Source organism: Castor canadensis, chromosome 2, assembly GCF_047511655.1.
Source record: "Castor canadensis chromosome 2, mCasCan1.hap1v2, whole genome shotgun sequence".
Classification (NCBI taxonomy): domain Eukaryota; kingdom Metazoa; phylum Chordata; class Mammalia; order Rodentia; family Castoridae; genus Castor; species Castor canadensis.
The window spans coordinates 148151057-148170065 of record NC_133387.1 but is presented as its reverse complement, the minus strand read 5'-3'; the positions used below and the strand labels follow the sequence as shown (position 1 = coordinate 148170065).

At 39.3% G+C, this 19009-nt stretch overlaps 2 protein-coding genes across 13 annotated transcripts in view; one reads left to right on the top strand and one right to left on the bottom strand.

The window, feature by feature from the left end:
• The window catches only part of Sltm (SAFB like transcription modulator), a 43602-nt gene extending 28838 nt beyond the window's left edge, over window positions 1–14764 (top strand). For 10 of the 11 annotated variants that reach the window (XM_020175405.2, XM_074066066.1, XM_020175404.2 and 7 more), the window contains 12 exons: window positions 1428–1577; window positions 2387–2490; window positions 2630–2796; window positions 3317–3402; window positions 3607–3770; window positions 6506–6686; window positions 7412–7536; window positions 8369–8539; window positions 9260–9574; window positions 9684–9828; window positions 11135–11292; window positions 13706–14764. In XM_020175405.2, coding sequence (XP_020030994.2) covers window positions 1428–1577; window positions 2387–2490; window positions 2630–2796; window positions 3317–3402; window positions 3607–3770; window positions 6506–6686; window positions 7412–7536; window positions 8369–8539; window positions 9260–9574; window positions 9684–9828; window positions 11135–11292; window positions 13706–13814 — 1875 coding nt within the window. In that variant the 3' untranslated portion in view covers window positions 13815–14764. The remainder of the gene's footprint in view (window positions 1–1427; window positions 1578–2386; window positions 2491–2629; window positions 2797–3316; window positions 3403–3606; window positions 3771–6505; window positions 6687–7411; window positions 7537–8368; window positions 8540–9259; window positions 9575–9683; window positions 9829–11134; window positions 11293–13705) is intronic. The other variant, XM_020175403.2, reaches the window with a different exon arrangement.
• Window positions 14310–19009, bottom strand: part of Mindy2 (MINDY lysine 48 deubiquitinase 2) — a 96239-nt gene continuing 91539 nt past the window's right edge. For both annotated transcript variants that reach the window (XM_074066081.1, XM_074066078.1), the window contains one exon: window positions 14310–16589. In XM_074066081.1, coding sequence (XP_073922182.1) covers window positions 16431–16589 — 159 coding nt within the window. In that variant the 3' untranslated portion in view covers window positions 14310–16430. The remainder of the gene's footprint in view (window positions 16590–19009) is intronic.

The window sequence follows — 19009 nt, the reverse complement described above, 5'->3', positions numbered from 1 at the left end:
CTGCAATTAATCTGTATCTGTCAGGGCATGAAGTACTTTCTTCTGGGTTTTCATATACATCATATTTAATTTTTTTATTATATTGTACTGGGAATACATTGTGATATTTACAAAAGTGCTTACAATATATCTTAATTAAATTCACCCCCTCTGTCATTCTCCTTTATCTCCCATACATCGTATTTAATTAACTTACTCTAATATAAGCTTTTTGACCTTATCTATTGTACTTTGTGTGTACGTGGTAGACTTTAAATATTTATTAATGATCAGTGTTGGTAAATAGCCATTAATGAATGTTACAAACCGGTCCTATTGCTTTTAGGAGGGGTTTCTTGTTTAATTAGAAAGTCATCTGAGCCAAGGAGGGTCTTGTAGTTGTCAGATAGAGAACATTGAGAACTGTAGTTCCACAATCAACTGTGGTATGTTTTTTTCTGTTCTCAGTAGTGTATTATTAGATATGTGAAAACAACACTTTAATGTTGGCATTTATTAAGAACAAAACTATATAAGGATACCATCTACTTGATAACATGACTCTAGCTATAAAACTTAAATGGCTATGGGGACAAATCAGCCTTTGCCAGACTTGAAAGAAAACCTGATAGTTTCCAGCAGTCCACCCTATAATACCTAAATTTCCTATTTACCTCTTCCTGGCGTTGTGTCTTTGTTTCTCTGTCAGCACTGAATTGTTCTTACTGTTTTTCTCCTCACTCATCCATCCCTGCTTTGTTCTCTTAAGGGCGCATACTCTGGAATTGAAATTATTCATCACTTTTATATTGATAAAAATTTTGAAAGCACATAAATGGAAAAGATATCTTTTAAAGTTTTGTCATGTATTTTTTAGGTATAGCTTTAAGTCTTTTTTATTTAACATATGCTTGGTTCTTTACTCATTTTTTGAAATACAAAGTGACTTACAGGAAGTATTAACACTCACCTATAAATTATCTAGAACTTAACCTTATTTTCTCTAAGAAATTCAGGGTGTGCCTATCATAAGGAAATTTTGGCTCAAATCCATTTTCTTTGCCTTTGTTAATTATACCATTATTTCATCATTATTTCATTGATGTGATAAATTGTTTTGACTGTATATTGGGGTGGAGAGACAGATTTGTAAAAAAATAAGTTAAATTGCCCTTTTTTTGGCGGTGGGGGTGATTCTGAGGTTTGAATTCACGCCTCTACCACTTGAGCCATGTCTCCAGCCCTTTAAATTGCTTTTTGACACTTTAAATTCTTCCCCTAAATACTTACTAAGTACACAATACTATGAAATAGAATAACATCCTGTATTATTATCTTATCTTGACTGTGTCCTATAATTTGAATAGTCTTAGTTTTGAAGTTTCACTTGTTTAGAAATGTGTGTAATTGTAAAGTTGTAAAACCTTCTGAAGTCCATCTCATTATAGGTTTTAAGTGCAAAGGTAGTTACAAATGCTCGAAGTCCTGGTGCAAAATGCTATGGCATTGTAACTATGTCTTCGAGCACAGAGGTGTCCAGATGCATCGCACATCTTCATCGCACTGAGCTCCATGGACAGCTGATTTCTGTTGAAAAAGTAAGCGCGCATAACTGTTTATAAATGGGAGATTAATTTGAGGGCTAGTACATGTTGAACATCCCCTAATCTGAAAATCCAAAATCTAAAACTTTTTTTTTTGGTGCTATTGAGGTTGAACTGAGGGCCTCATGCTTGCTAGGCAGGTGTTCTCCCATTTGAGCCACTCCACCAACCCAAAATCTGGAATTTTTTTTAGTGGCACTGGTGTTTTGAATTTTAGAGAGTTTCAGAATAGATTTTCCAATTTTGGATGCTCAACCTGTAAAGTCTATGCAAATATTCCAAAATCTGAAACACTGTGATCTCCGGCATTTTGCATAAGGAATAGTCAAGCTGTAATTCTCAATTTAAACATGAGAGCCATACTTGGTGGTATATGCCTGTTAATCCCAATGCTTAGAGGCTAAGCATGAGGATCATGAGGTTGAAGCCTATTTGCGCTAGACATAGTGTGACCCTGTCCTGAACAACAAGAAAGAATCTGGCAAGAAGTAGAATTAGGAAGTATTTTTTTGTCTTCAGGTTTTTAAACTTCATTTTCTTTGTATTTCCTATGTTTTGCAAATTTTCTGCTATTAACACACTTTGCTGAGAAAGGGTCTCACTATGTATGTAGCCCAGGAGGCTGGTCTTGAGCTCACTGTATAGCCTAGTTTGGTCTCTAACTCACAGTCCACTTCCTGTGCCTCCCAAGTGCTGTGATAACAGGCATATGCCAATATGCCTGGCTCAACACACTTTTTATAATCATAAAAATGTAACTTTAAAACTTAAAAGATTTTTTTTTTTCTGTTTTAAATCTTTAGGTAAAAGGTGATCCTTCTAAGAAAGAAATGAAGAAAGAAAATGATGAAAAGAATAGTTCAAGAAGTTCTGGAGACAAAAAAAATATGAGTGATAGAAGTAGCAAGTAAGGATTTATATATTTGCTTGTTTTTTACTTATTTATTGGTGCTCAATTAAGGTTTATTTTTTAACAAGCAAATAGACTTGTTACATTAACAAAAGTAGTTCTCATTCTGTTTTCTTGTCTTGGGTGATATGGTTAGGACACAAGCCTCTATCAAAAAAGAAGAGAAAAGATCATTTGAGAAATCTGAAAAAAAAGAAAGCAAGGATACTAAGAAAATAGAAGGTAAAGATGAGAAGAGTGATAATGGAGCAAGTGGCCAAACTTCAGAATCAATTAAAAAAAATGAAGAAAAGAAGCGAATAAGTATGCCATGTATCTTTCTTCTTGTCTCTTTCTAATGCATCCCACTGCTTACTTTTTACAGTGGAAGAGAAAACTGAGATTACAAATCCAGATGAGTGTTTGAACCTTGTTTTTAGCTGTCTGAGGTAGAAAAGGAGGCTTAGTAGGACCAGATGTCCTCCTTTTCCTACTCTTAAGAAACAAAAATATTCTTCCTGCTAAGCTCGTATACTTTACTTTTAAATCTTAGCTGCCTTACACTGGGAGTATAGCAAAAAAAAAAATCTGAGCTGACTTAAAATGGTGTTTGATGTATTTTAAATTTTAGAAGAGTTAGGATCTTTTGGTAGCATTTCAAGAAATTGTTGACAGATTGAACTTTTTAAAAATTTTTCCATTTACGTTAGAAAAAGTAAGGTTTTATTTCATACATTGCTTTGTAAATACCTGACTAAGAATTGACTACTTTTACATACATATGTTCAACAGAATTCTATTTAGATATTTGTGTATCTAAAAAAAAATTTTTGTTTTCTCTTAGGTTCAAAGAGCCCAGGACATATGGTAATATTAGACCAAACTAAGGGAGATCACTGTAGGCCATCCAGAAGAGGACGATACGAGAAAGTAAGTGTCTGAGAGCAGTTTGGAAGCAGCTGCTTCCAAAGACAGTTCTCTTGTCTCTAAAGCACTTTTGCATACTTACATGCTAGGAAATCTTTCAAGTAGGAATTGTTAATGGTCATTGGAAATTTTTAAATAACCAGATAAACCTGAAAAATAAATACAAAATTATTTTAACTTCTAGTCCTCTTAAATTTTTTTCTATAGATTCATGGAAGAAGCAAGGAAAAGGAGAGGGCTAGCCTAGATAAAAAACGGGACAAAGACTACAGAAGGAAAGAGATCTTGCCTTTTGAAAAAATGAAGGAACAAAGATTGAGAGAACATTTAGTTCGCTTTGAAAGACTGCGACGAGCATTGGAACTTCGAAGGTAGGAGCAGAGTCTGTTTTATACCTGTCTTTAAATACAGGTGCATCTTTAACACCAGATGTCAGCCAGTTTTCTAGAAATTGTGTTCCCACAGAATACAATTCCACTTCAAAGAAGTGCAGTGCCATGCAATGACTTCTTAGGTTTACGTAGCACACCACAGTTTGCAAAATGCTTTTTCATCGTTATCTCCAGCTCAACAATATTTAACGTAAAACATGGAGGCCCAGAGAGGCTAAGTGACTCTTCCAGTGCCACATGGCTAATGAGTGGCAGAGTCGGGACTCAGATCCAAGTCTTCTGACTCCAAGTCCGATGCTCTTTCCTCTAAAGACTCCAAAGCTGCTGCCTAAAACACATGTCTTAAAGAAGAACTAGGCTATGATGTTGAAATACTGTCACAAATTTGGCAAAAAAAAAAAAAAAAAAATATATGTATATATATATATATATATATATATATTCTTGGATAAGTGACTATATTCCTAAGCAAGCATTCTTTAAAAAAAAAAAAAGACTAAAACCAAAAACCAGGATGCTTCTGTTTTTTGGTGGCCATATCTCATATTCGTGAGTTCCAGCTTACTTTCATATATCAGGTTTTGGATGCCACTTGAAATATTCTTGTGAACATACTTTTCCAAATGTTAACCTATCTTATCCAGCAGTATCCAACAGTCACTCATGGGGATTTCATTTACAAGTGTTAGGAACTATCAGCACTACTTTGGCAACTGAGATAATATAACTATGACCATACAGCTTTAGTAAAAGGAAATAATTCCTGAAGCACTCAAAACCTATTTTCCATTTGATTTAGATGGAGTCCCAGCATGCTTAGCTTCCTGTTCATTTAGTTAACATCAGGCTGGGAGGAGAATGGGAGTGGGAGCTACCAGGGCACTAATCACATCAACGTCTGTTTTAGTTTTGATGCGGAGTCTCCCTATGTTGCCCAGGCTGACTTAGAACTCCTGGGCTCAAGGAATCCTCCTGCTTTAGCCTCCTGAATATTTCGGACCTCAGGCATGAACCACTGCATCCATCCCAATGACTCTTTTAAATAAAAAAGTGTTGCAATGCCGTCCTTACTCTCTTGAAATGAAATTGACTTATATCTGTAATAAGAGTAATAAATAAAATATATATTCCAGATAGGAATGTTTAGGCATGACTCAGAAGACTTAATGAAGTAGTCAGATGTTTGTACCCTATGTGAAAGCTACAAGTACAGACCGACATTGGTATGTTGCACTGGTGAGTCGAATACCAGGAGTGGTGTTGACATTTTGACATGGTTTCTGAAATGGTGAACAACTCTTGGTTAAGCTCTCAAAAAAGTATAATTTTCCCTCTATTTCCATGAATTTGCATTATTGAAAATTTTAGTATGTAAAACTGTGCCAAAGCAAATAAATAAGCCTAGCATTTATTAAAAATAGAGTTGAGTTCTCGGCTTACTTGTTACTTTTGTAAAGTCTTTTGTTATTTTTTAATGACATGAATGGCAACTGAGGCAGTATGAGGAGTGTTGGGGTAGTCTTTATTGTGTAGGACTACTCTGACAATTCATACATCATAAAGTATTTAGAGTTTTTGATCCCCATCCACTAAATGCTAGTAACATCACTGGTAATTGTGATCATGTAAAATCCCTCCTCAAACTGGGCACCAGTGGTTTGCACCTGTAATCCTGGGTTCTTGGGAAGCTGAGACAAGGAGGATCTTGGTTTTTGGCCAGCCTAAACAAATAGTTCACAAGACCCCCATCTCCAAAATCAGCGGAGCAAAGTGGACGGGAAGTGTGGCTCAGGCAGTAGAGCCTGCTTTGCAAGTGTGAAACCCTGAGTTGAAACTCTATGCCTACCAAAAAAAAAAATGAAATAAAATCACTCATCACTTTCCATGGGAGTAATATTGACTCATTGAGAACCTAGAGGAAGACATTTTGGTGAACCAAAAAAGTATACTTATACTAAAAGTGAGGAAATGACAGAAGCAATATGAAAAGTCTAATCAGTAACTTAATTCAGGTCAGCAAATAATTGAACTAAGTTATCTGTGACTCCAAAGAGCATGTTACCTGGGGCCATCGATTAGGAGCTAGTGAGCACTCCAAAAGAACTCTCATGGGCATCATTTTGTTATATGTAGCATTTGCTAAATTGCTGTGTCTGATTATAATCCCAAGCCATAAGAATAAAGTTTATACCTTACTTAAGGAGACAGAATATAAGGCAGACATTTGGGAATTTTCCCATCAAAAATAATTGATAGCTAGGCATGATGGTACATACCTGTAACCCCAGCACTTGGGAGGCAGAAGCAGGAGGAGTGTGAGTTTGAGACCTCTGGGCTCCATAGTGAGACTCCGTTAAAAAAAAAAAAAAAAACACAGAAGTTACAGTTTTATAAATATGTGTACGTAGACTATCTCCTTTTTTAAAATGTCAATTAGTGGGCTATTACTATAGGGGGATATTTATTTAAACAGGAATCATCTAAAAGGCAAATATTCTATAAAACTTCATCTGCTTAGTTGACAGTCCTAAGTGATAATACTGGAATCTGTTTAAAGTTTTATTTTGAGTTCTCTTTCCAATTACATTAAAACTATTGAGATTAAGTTGAAATTTAAAACTGCCAGCCTCAAGGAAAAACTCAAATTCAAAAGCTCTTCTCTTTCACACATTGCTAGCATAATTTAAGTATTTCTAAATACTGATTTTTGTTAGACGAAGAGAGATTGCAGAAAGAGAGCGTCGAGAGCGAGAACGCATTAGAATAATTCGTGAACGGGAAGAACGGGAACGCTTACAGAGAGAGAGAGAGCGCCTAGAAATTGAAAGGCAAAAACTAGAGAGAGAGAGAATGGAACGCGAACGCTTGGAAAGGGAACGCATTCGTATTGAACAGGTGCAGTCAGAAAATCTTTTCATCTTAAATAACTCACCTTTTTCAAACCCTGTGATTTTTGCCCTAAAATGTGCTTTACTTATTGTAAAGCTTCTGTAGTATGAGTTTAGCTAATGAGCATTTAAGTGTCCCTGAAAAATAATAATGACTTAGGTACTAGTTAAAAATGTTTAATAGTGACTTTGTTCTAGATAATTGGTAATAACTCTAGCTCTGCAATATAAATGGCAGCCAATAATCTGAGCATGGGACTATGAGTCCAGAGTAGTTGTAATCCAGGCTCTGTCACTATCCCAGTCTTAGAAAATAAGAAGTATTTCCGTACATATTACAGTGGGAATGATTTCTCAAGGCTGGAAGGAAATAACGCCTCTCTGCACAATTGTAACCCAGGGTTTGAAGGCACTTGGTAGTGTCCATACATATAAGAATGTTTCTGACTCTCATTAGGTGCTTTCGTTTTAGTCAAATGAGTAAACTAAATCTGACCTCCCCAAATGCTTACCAGCTTTCACCACTCAACCCCTGTTAATTGTTAATGTTATAGAACAACAGCTGTAGACTAGATTATTGCAATCAAATTTATCTGTTTGTCCTAGGTGTATGTTTTGCCTGGCGCTTGTTAGGATAGTTTCTTAATGACCAGGTTAAAACACGGTTGCATGTATACTTACCTTATGTCTTCATTTTGTATTGGTTGGTTCTTCCTTCTGTGTCATCTGAAGGAACGTCGGAAGGAAGCTGAACGAATTGCCCGAGAACGAGAGGAACTCAGAAGGCAACAACAGCAGCTCCGTTATGAACAAGAAAAAAGGAACTCTTTGAAACGGCCACGTGATGTAGACCATAGGTAGTTGTTTACTTTCTTCCTCAACAGTTACACCTGATGTCTCAATCCTGTCCAGCCAAGACTAGAGAAGTAGAAAGTATAGGACTAAAAACTCATGGCCAACAGAAAGGGAGGGATGGCAGCCCAGGCCTGGACCCACTGCAGGATCATTTCCTTCCTCATGCCAGGTGCTTTTTCCTTATGACTGGAAATACACAGTCATAGTAGGCTTTGGTAATGATTCACAAGCTCATACCTATTTTGAAAGTTTTTATCAATGGTGCAGATAGTACAAAAATGGAAGTTATGAATTTGAGAAAACTGAAAAAGAGATTCTGTTGTACATTTGCACTCATGTTTCTTAACAGATTTAAAAATATAAATTTTAGTTTTCTTAATATAAACTCTATGAGCTTAGTTGACTATGTGGAGAAATAAATAGTGTGAGTGAATTGTGCTTTGGTCTTACCTCTCTAAAGATCGCCAGAGCTGGGGTCTAACTGGTGGTGTGCTGGTGTGTCCTGTTCAGGATCTTGGGTTTGGTCCCTAGCGCTGCACAAATGATAAGGGTGAAAAAGGCTGTAGATTGCCAAGTAGACTTGATGTCAGGTGTTTTATTTGTCTTTTCCACTTAATGATTTAAAAACAGGCAGTTTTCCAACTATTTTTCTCTTCTGTTTAAATGCACATAACCTCATATGGCTATGAGATTAACGATTCTTGCTAGCTCCTAAGTTGAATGTCTTAAGCCTCTTGCGTCCACAGTTCTATCGTGGTATGTATGACTTCAAGTGAGTGTTGTTTGATTATTGTAAAAATGATTTATATAAATGAGCAAAAATTTCTCTTCAAGGCGAGATGATCCTTACTGGAGCGAGAATAAAAAGTTGTCTCTAGATACAGATGCGCGATTCAGCCATGGATCTGACTACTCTCGCCAGCAGAATCGATTCAATGACTTTGATCACCGGGAGAGGGGCAGGTTTCCTGAGAGTTCAGCAGTACAGTCTTCATCATTTGAAAGGTAGGTAGATATGTTGAAAATTGCTGTATTTACTGTGTGAGCCTTGGTAGTAATAACTTTGGTTCTCTATTAAAATATTAAGTAAAGCCGGGTGCCCGTGGCTCATGCCTGTAATCCTCACTATTCAAGAGGCAGAGATCAGGAGGACCGTGTTCCAAGCCAGCCTGGGCAAATAGTTCTCAAGACCCTATCTTGAAAATACAAAAATAGGGCTGGTGGAGTGGCTCAAGGTGAAGGCCCTGAGTTCAAGCCCCAGTACCACAAAAAAGAAAATATTAACTAAAGGAGTACTGAACGAGATCTGAGTGTCCAAAACAAATTGCATTTTTGGTTTTTGTTAATAGGAATGTGGTCAGTATTCAAAATTAGTTAAATAGGCCACATACCAAGGCTTTACCTTCTTACCTTTAAAACTATGTGAGAACGCTGCCTCAACTGTTATGGACAGTAAAACGTTCTTCAGATTGGTAGTGACTACCAATGATTTCTAAATGATTTCTAAATCATTTCTCCCTAGATGCTAAGAAACCAACCTTCATGGCAGACATTTAGCACAAGTTATAAGAAAATTGATAGACTCAATAATGTAGCTTTCTTGGTGGCCTTGTCTTAAGTTCTTTTTTTAAAGAAGATATGATTATAGATTATAGGATAAAGTTAGGAAGCAGAAGTGCAAGTAAATACTTCTCAGGATTTGTGTTCCTTGTTTCTCATCAACAGACGGGAACGCTTTGTTGGTCAAAGTGAAGGGAAAAAAGCACGACCGACTGCACGAAGAGAAGATCCAGGCTTTGAAAGGTACCCCAAAAATTTCAGTGATTCCAGAAGAAACGAGCCTCCACCACCAAGAAACGAACTTAGAGAAACAGACAGACGAGAGGTTCGAGGGGAGCGAGATGAGAGGAGGACAGTGATCATCCACGAGCGGCCTGATATCACACACCCTAGACATCCTCGTGAAACGGGGCCCAACCCTTCTCGACCGACCTCTTGGAAAAGTGACGGAAGCATGTCCACTGACAAACGGGAGTCACGGTACTTGTGGACTTTTTAATGCCTCCCTTCTGATGAATAATGCATCTGGGTTTTAAAAACTGACTATAATGAAGCTTTGATCATTTTTATTTTTTGCTTTGTTGAACAGAGTTGAAAGGCCAGAACGATCCGGGAGAGAAATATCAGGACATGGCGTCCGAGGTGCTCCCCCTGGGAACCGAAGTAATGCTTCAGGTTATGGAAGCAGAGAGGGAGACAGAGGTGTCATCTCAGACCGGGGAAGTGGAGCCCAGGTAAAACACGGGGAAAACTTTGCTGTCCACTCTTTCAAAACGAAAGAGTGAGCTGCCCTATGTGGGTACACAGCAAGGGTGATTGTGATGTGGCCGAGATTACTTAGATTGGAATGACTGAGAAGCTCGTTTCCTGTAAAAGACCTTAATCTTTCTCAACTTTACTATCAGTAGTAGGATACTAGCCTTGAAAACTTCATTTTTATTAAAATGATTTGGGTCTGGAAGTTGTGTTAGTTTTAATGTGTCCTTAAGTAGAAATGTTTGATAGACAAGTCCTAACAGCTGAACAGAACTTTTAAAACTGAGTGAAAATGGCTCAAACAGTAAAAATTCCTACCTACTCAACTCAAGGTCCTGAGTTCAAACTCTGGTATGAAAAGAAATCAAATAAAAGCAAACCTAAGTGTGTAGATGTTTTACCTTATTTAAAGTAAAATTTAAGGGCATCTCATAGATTAGCCCCCTGCTTTCAGAAGTCCTTTTATTCTAGGCACCAAGGGCTCATACCTGTAATCCTAGCTACTCAGGAGGTAGAGATCAGGAGGATTGCGGTTCAAAACCAGCCTGGGAAAATATTTTGAGAGACCCTATCTTGAAAATATCTAATGCAAAAAAAGGGCTGGAGGCATGGTTCAAGTGGTAGAGTGTCTGCCTAGCAAGAGTGAGGCTCTGAGTTCAATCCCCAGCAGCACCAAAAAAAAAAAAAAAACAAGTCCTTTTAGGAAAGGTGTCCTGGGGACGAAATCCTCTATCCTCCCACTAAAATTCTGTTTTATGATGTTGGTTTGTAAGTTGTTCTGCCAGTATTATTTCTTAGCCTATGTGTGGACACCTTCAACTTTGTTTCTCTTGTGTGCTTAGTTGTATTTTTCACTCTTCCTTGTGTTCTTAGTTCTTTTTTTTTTTTTTAGGGGGTGTGTTTGGACTGGGCTTTAAACTTAGGGCTTCATGCTTGCAAAGCAGGCACTCTACAGCTTGAGCCACACACCCAGTCCATTCTGCTCTGGTTATTTTTTAGAGATGGAATCTCTGGAACTATTTGCCCCAGCTGGCTTCAAGCCCTGAGCTTCTTGATCTCAGCCTTCTAAGTAGCTAGGATTACAGGCATACGCCACAGACTCTCAGTGTGCCCTTAATTCTAAGATGGCTTTTGTTTCTTTTTTTTGGTGGGACTGGGGTTTGAACTTGGGGCCTCATGCTGGCTAGGCTGGCGCTTTCTCACTTGAGCCACTGCACCAGTGACTTTTATTTCTTGATGTTCATCGCATGTGTCCTGACTTGCTTTTCATACTCTTTTTCTCAGCATTATCCTGAAGAACGACATGTGGTTGAACGCCATGGACGGGATGCAAGTGGACCAAGGAAAGAGTGGCATGGTCCACCTCAAGGGCCTGGCTACCATGACGCAAGGCGAATGGGTGATGGCCGGGCAGGAGCAGGCATGATAACCCAACATTCAAGGTGAATGCTGCCACACAACCAAACCTCTATCCTTTCCTTAAAGGCTGCTGTAATTTCTGAGATTATTTCCTAATTGCAGTTGGTAAAACTCTAGATCTATCCAAACATTTCCCCATATTAACTCAGAATCTGCAAGAGATTGTAAGGGCAGCTGGTGTTAATTTGCTAGTTTGTATTCCTCATTATAAGTTGATTGGTGGGTGGGTGGGGAGGCGGGGTTTAGGGTTAGGTTTGAACTTGCATGGCTTGCTCTTGCTAGGCAGGCACTCTACTGTTTGAGCCACAATCCAGCCCAATTGATTGGCATTCTTGCAAGTTCATACTAGAGGTAAGTCTACATGTGTGCCAGTATCCAGTGGGTAATCAACATTAAACTCAGGTTGAAACTGTCTTGTTCACTACCAAGCATTCCTGAAATTTGTAGAAAGGAAGAAGAAACTGGAGGTGTGTTCTGTTTCCTCCCTTTATAAATAATTTCCAGAACTTTTAGTCATTTAACCCAAAGCCTGTTTGCAAGCTCTGTTTTTTCCTCTTCACACCAGCATCTGTTGAGACCCTTCTGCCAGCAAGCCTTCAATTCAGCCTGTCCATCTCCTCCTCGTCCTCCTCCCTTCCCATTTCCTGTGTCAGAGGAGATGCTGGTTTGGCTGATTGACCTGGATCATTGCTGTCCAACTGGCTACTTCTGCCATCAAACTTCAGTGTTGTGCCTGCACAGCCTCGTCATTTGTTCTGAGTTTGGTGTTTAGTGATCACCTATGACTTGTTTTTGATCATTTCATTAGTTCTGAGGCTGTTTAAGCTATAAGGTTAAGCTCTTTTCACCGTGTTGCTTTCCCTCCTTTTGAAAGTCTCTGTTTTTTGTTTTGCTTCCTTTTCTTTTTGTTTGTTTTGTACCAGGATGCCTGGCTGAGTCTGTTTTCAAAGGCACCATCATTTTCTTTCTGTCTTTTGGATTTTGTTTTCTGGCTCCTTCATTTGAAGGCGCTTCGCTTCAGACCACTGCTCTTTGTTGTCACCTCTGTGTTGCTGTCTCCATATGAATGACTTTAAGTATCTCCAGAAATTTTAGGTCACAGGCAAAGCCATTCCTCTCCTGTTTCAGACCTTCATGTCTCTTTTGCTGCCTTCATCTTCTTTTACTCTGCCAATTCCACCAACCGTCTCACTCTCCCCAGCCAGAAAAACATGGGTCTGGTCTTTGTTTCTTCTTTCCTAGAATACATTTCTAAGTGTTCCATTTTTAAAGATGTTAGTAATAGGCGTCCCTTCTTCGTCATCTTGGCTTCTGTCTGCTCTTCCCTTTTTCCTGCTTCGTTATTCACACTAATTCTAAATTTAACCGTTTTGTTATACCATTCACAAGCAGCTTCACTAGGTCACAATCCTGACATTCAAATCTTTCTGTAGTCTGGTTTTACTCTACTTCCATTATTTTACTATAGGCTTTTATCTTCAGTTTTATTAGAGGCTTTGGGGTAGTGGAACTATTTCCTGTGTCACACTCTGGCATCTACCATGTTGTGTTACACATAAAGATTCCCATAGAGGTCATCAAGCACTTGTGTGCAGCACAATCTCTTCTTAAGAGCTTACTAAAACAGATTACTGGGAGTCCACCCCCAGAGTTTCAATCCATGATCTGACATGGATTGAAGGTGGACATGGTGATGGGGTATACCTTTAGTCTGGAAACTAGAGCAGGAGGATCAGGGGTTCAAGTCCAGCTTTGACTACATAGCAAGATCCTATCTATTAGTAAATATAGATAGATCTAGATAGGTAGGTAGGTAGGTAGGTAGTTAGAAGGATGGATAGATAGATAGATAAAGTGACCTGAGGCTGAGAATTTTCATTTGTAACATGGTCCTGGTTGGTGCTGATGCTGTTGACCTATGCACATACCTGAAAACCATTGCTGTGGCCCATTCATGTGCTTCTAAAGAAACAGGTCATTAGACAGAGGATCCTCAAGTTCATATTCCTGTTCCGTGACCTTGGACAAGTTACTTAACTTCCAGGCCTATTTCTTCATCAGTAAAGCAGGGTTTAAGTAGTGATATATATGTCATAGTAGTACTGAAAAGATTGAGGTAATAATATAGATAAAGCACAAAGAACAGTGCCAGCTGGGTACCTGTGGCTCATGTCTGTAATCCCAGCTACTTGGGAGACTGAGATCAGGAGGATCTCGGTTTGAGGCCAGCCCGGGCAAATAGTTTGCAAGACCCCTTCTCGAAAATAACCGGAACAAAATGGACTGGGGTGCAGCTCAAGCCATAGAGCACCTGCTTTGCAAAGCCTTGAGTTCAAACCCCAGTTACACCATAAAAAGAGAACACTGCCTGGTAAATGGTAAGTACAGTGTAATATTTGGTTTGATTGTTTGTTCTTTGTTCTCTGACTTTTTCAGTAATGCATCCCCAATTAATAGAATTGTACAAATCAGTGGCAATTCCATGCCAAGAAGCAGCGGCTCTGGATTTAAGCCATTCAAGAGTGGACCTCCACGACGATTTTGAAAACAAGCTCTCTGCCATGGTTTCAAGATAATTTATTGAAATCTCCTATAAACTTTATTTGACTACTTATGAAGAGGACCTCTGACTGCTTGAGAGTTCTGTCCCAACTATTTTTTTCTTTTTAAAAAATTTCACATGATTGCTTTTCTCAATTTTAGAGAAGATGTTTAAAGAGTTCTGTTGTAACTTTTAATAGTTTTGTGTATCATTCAACCTTTTTTCTTGCAGCACCAAGACACATTTTGAGAAGATTGGAATGGTGGAACCCGTTTTAACACTGTTTGAATACAAGGAGTAGTTTGCAACCGTGTGGTAGTGGTTTAATTTGCAGCGTTAGCTCTATGGCGTCAGGCTCTACACTTCCTTCTTGTCATCAGGCATTTTCAGCCTCCATTTTGAAGGCTGTTTAAGCTTAAAAAGTCTGCTGTCTAATCTTTTGAGAATAAGATTGTTCCTTGCATTTCTGAGTATTATGTAACCTATTTTTGCAGAAGGTACTGTTACATTAAGTGCATCTGTGTATCCTGGTTTAAAAAAAATGTAATCTTTTTTGAAATAAACCTTCATATTCTGTATAGTTGCTGAAGTGTTGAGAACCTTTTTAATTGTAAATTGAGAACCGATTTTCAGTTTCGGGTAGCAACACACTTGTTCAGGTTTGCATGGTATGAAACCAAATAGCTTAATGAAACCTTGGCTGTGAGGTTTGTATCACCAGGTTTTTAGAATGAGTTGTGCAGGTAAGTGCACTTTTAGGTAATCTGCACTGTTTGATGGATAGATTCCATCTCTGGGAATTGTGTGGTTATTACTGTTTCCATGTTCCCAACTATGTTGAGAAGTGGAAAGAAACCCAGATTCTAGGCTGATGAATCTGTTGGGTTTTGTAAATACTTGTATGTGGAAAGACATTGTTGTCTTTTTGTGAAAATAAAAATCCACACCTGGAAGTGTGTGTGTCTTTGTTTCCAGCTCTTTAGATTCTGCCCTTCACCGCTTTCTGCTGTGAAACCCAAGGCAACAGATGAGGCATAGAGCTATAAAGGCAGCCTTTTGGTCTTTGTTCCTGGACAGTAAATCTAGTTTTTACTCTCCACCTCAGTAGCTGGCAGCATTCTGTCTAGACATTAGAAAGTTCACCTCTAATCCTTTGGCACTGCATTCTATGACGTCCTTTCTAGGACAGCCCTGCATGGTACATTCCGCACATCACCTCTTTCATGAAAGCTTCCCATATCCCTTCATAGCAATCAGTGATAAATAATCCAAATGGTGCAGATTCTTGATCATTTTAGCTCATACAAAGTGAAAGATGGGAGTGAGGGGTTGCTCTGAGACACTGCTTTGGACATGGTTGTTAGTGTTTGTCCCTGGGTGTGTATGGTCACACCCATGAGATAGCTCAGATGTCAGAGTGCTGTGGGCAGCCACAGTACTGGTCTTTGGCCCTTTGGGGAACTCTCAATTTTTGTACTGCTCTGGATTTCATTGTCTTTCTGTCATTTCTAGCCCTACAACTATGGAAGAGAGAGAGAGAGTATTAGGTAGACTAACACTGGAATGGCACTAAAGCAGCCTCCGTGTACACTGGAGTGGTGAACTAACTGGTATTAGCCCTGCTGTTTGTGATGTGGGCCACTGCCATGTCTCCTCATTTGTAGAGTAGGCATACTTTTTACAGGGATCACCGTTCATTTGCTAGCATGGAATGAACACTGCTGGACAGCACGCTGAGTGTTTGAAATGCGTTTGCTTGCCTCATACTCAGAAAACTCCTCTATTAGCCAAAGGTGGGACAGTTACTGTCCTGCCCTTTTTTCAGATGGGCATCTGAGAAGAAACCTGCTTTCAGTGTACTTTCCCCACCCCTCATTCTTCTTTTTGCAGTACTGGGGACTGAAGCCAGGCCTCACACACACTAGGCAGGCACTGTTTCAGTCAGCTGCATCCCTAGCCTAGTAATCTGCTCTTTAACATTATAACTCTGTGTGTCTAGGTACTGATGGATTACTTACAATCCTAGACACATGGGAGGCTGAGATTGGGAGGATGGAGGTTTAAGGTTAGCCCAGGAAAATAATTCACAAGACCCCATCTCCAAAATAACCACAGCACAGTGGACTGGAGGTGTGGCTCAAGCCATAGAGTATCTGTTTTGCAAGCGCAAAGCCCTGAGTTCAAACCCCAGTCCCACCAAAAAAAAAAACAAAACTGCATCTTTGGCCAGGTATAGAAATACATGCCTGTAATTTCAGCACTCGAGGTTGAGGCCAGCAGGGCCACATAGCAAGACATTGTCTCAAAATACCAAAAAAAAAAAACAAACTGAGTGACTGGGGGGAGGAACACATTCCCAGCATGCTAGAAGTACTGCAAACACACACACACAAAATACTCAATTTGCACCAATGTTTTCTATACCTAAAATCGGGTACAGTCTGAAGATGCCGTCTGTAGTTATTTCTTTCTTCCTCAGGTTGCCATGGTTACAGCTTTTTCAAGTTTAGGAAATTTGGCAAATCCACCTGAGATTTTGACACTGATGTTGAGAGTAGCCTGACACGTTGAGAGTAGCCATTAAGATTGAGGGCACTGGCTACGAGAGATCTGTCTGACTCAGAATCTGTGGTGAAATCCAGATTTTGACATTTGATAAAAGAAGATGGGCTTCTCCAAGCCAAGAGCAAGGAGGAAGATTTCACATTCCCACATACTTGATGAGCAATCCAAATGCTTTACAGTGGAAGTTTTCAGTAGTTTAGAAGCAACAGATATCTAAAATCAAAATGTTAAAAAAAAAAAAAGCATCAGCTTAATTATTCAAGAAAGAACAAAAAGAAGTCTTGGTAAGTTTGGGCAAGATACTAAAGCCATAACTATGAATGCCACAAATAAGTGAAAAGCTTGTCCATTACATAGAAGACATGATGACACGCCTTCCTTCCCCCGCCCCCCCTTTTTTTTTTTTTTGCAGTCATGGGGCCTACATCTTGAGCCACTCCACCAGCCCTTTTTTTTCGGTGTTGGGTATTTTCGAGCTACAGTCTCAAAAACTGTTTGCCCTGGCTGGCTTCGAAACTCGATCCTCCTGATGTCTGCCTCCTGAGTCGCCAGGATTACAGGTGTGAGCCACCAGCACCCACCCTATTATGAGACTGTACATAATAAGAATAATAGTACTCTACAAGGAGTACTGACAAATTTTAAAATCCTTCCTGTATTTATACCCTTTGCTGGCCTGTCACTAACTTCCTCTGTACTTGACCCAGTGTCAGTGATTATATACTTAAACTGAGTCCTTATTGATAAAATACCGCATTTTTTTGCCTTCTTTGTAAAGAACCTCATCTAATCCATCCCCTTACTTAAAGATGAATCTTCCATTACTTCCACATATGTATCTGTTATTCCTCTCAAAATTTAAGATGTTTAAGCAGGTGAGGTGGTACCTGTCTGCAATGTCAGCTACTTGGGAGACTGAGACAGGAGGATGGCAAGTTCCAGGGCAGCCAGGGCTAGATAGCAAGGCCCTGTCTCAAAATAAAAACATTTAGAAGGGGTGGTTGTGTAGCTCAGTGGTGAAAGGTTTGCTAGCATGCTTGAGGCCCTGGGTTCAATCCTCAATACTGCACTAAATAATAGCACATTCAGTCACCTTTCACAAATCCTCATTCTCTTCTGATACTTCTCAACAAATACTTTCACTTGAAACTGACTTCTGAAATCCGGCAGTTCTTGTAGATAAGCTTATGTCTTTCCTTTCTCCTTTACATTTGCCATTCCAGCCAAGCCTGAGCACTTCATCAGTGATACTGGAATTTAAGGCACTCTACCACTTGAGCTGCACCTCCATCTCAAGGTCAAGTTTCTTACAGTTCATTTTCACTATGTGTTGTGTATAAAATCACCCTTATACCTGTACCACTACATCTTGTGTGCTTTCCTCTGAGAAGACTCAAGCCTTCCAATTTCCCCTTGCTCATTCTGTGTGCGAGAGCACTTAAGATTCAACCCAGGGTCTCGCACATGCTACGTTTTTTACCTTTATCTTTTAAAATGATGGAGCACTTTACAAATTTTCATGCTATCCTTGTACAGATCCTCAGTGTAGTTTTTTAACCTTGGTACTTTACTGTCACTCCTTAAACTCATTTCAAAGTCGACTGTCCACTAAAGTAGAATGTAATGTGTAATATTAATATTTCACCATTCAACCAGGACAGCTTTTTTTTAATTGTTGTATTGGGCAGGGGTCCATTGTGGCTTTTACAGAAGTTCTTACAATATATCAAATATATCGTACTTGAATTCACCCCTCCACTCTTGTCCTTTATCCTCCCCTCTTCCCCCATTCACCAGGACAGTTCTGTGCCTGGAGCCTGATTTAGGGATTCCCCAACTCTACTCTTGTGGTTCAAGAATGTAAAGGAATTAACCATCAGTTAGCCAGAACATTACATTAACCAAAGCATCTTGTCCCACTGGCAAAAGTATGGGGTTTCTAAAACTAATGTGACTTGTTGGAGCAGTGATGAAGAAAACTCTGCTCCCCATAAAATAAGCAACTGCTCTTTCAATCATTTGGTTGAAATGATTGAAAGAGGAGCTATGTAGTGGTCTCAACCAAGGCTGCACATATGAATTCTTCCAGGGAATTTTTTTGGGAAAATATACCTGGACTTGAAGCTCAGCCTTCAAGTCTATCCAGTAAGACCCGATTTTGTGTAGTCAGTAGCTACACCAGTTCACTTCCTATTTAACCAGTGGCCTTTGCAAGTGAGGGCCTCTCCAATGATCAGGAGGACTGCAGTTCAAGGAGCCTGGACAAAAATTTTGCAAGACCCTATCTCAACCAATGGTTGTGTGCATCTGTCATCCCGGCTATGCTGGGAAGCACAAATGGAAGACTGAGGTTCAGGCTGGCCCCAGGCATAAAGTGAGAACCTATCTCAAAAAATAACCAATGCTAAAAGGGCTGGTGGAGTGGCTGAAAGGGTGGAGCGGCCACCTAGCAAGATGTCCAGAGTTCAAACCATCAGTACTGCCAAACAAAAAGAAAAACAAGAACAAATCAAGAAGCATGGCATGCCTGCTAGAATAAGAGAAGAACCAGTAGCATTTGTTCAGTATTTGGCACCTCTTCTCACTTAAAATCCTTACAAGTCTCCCTGTCAGGTAAGCCAAGTCAATCACAG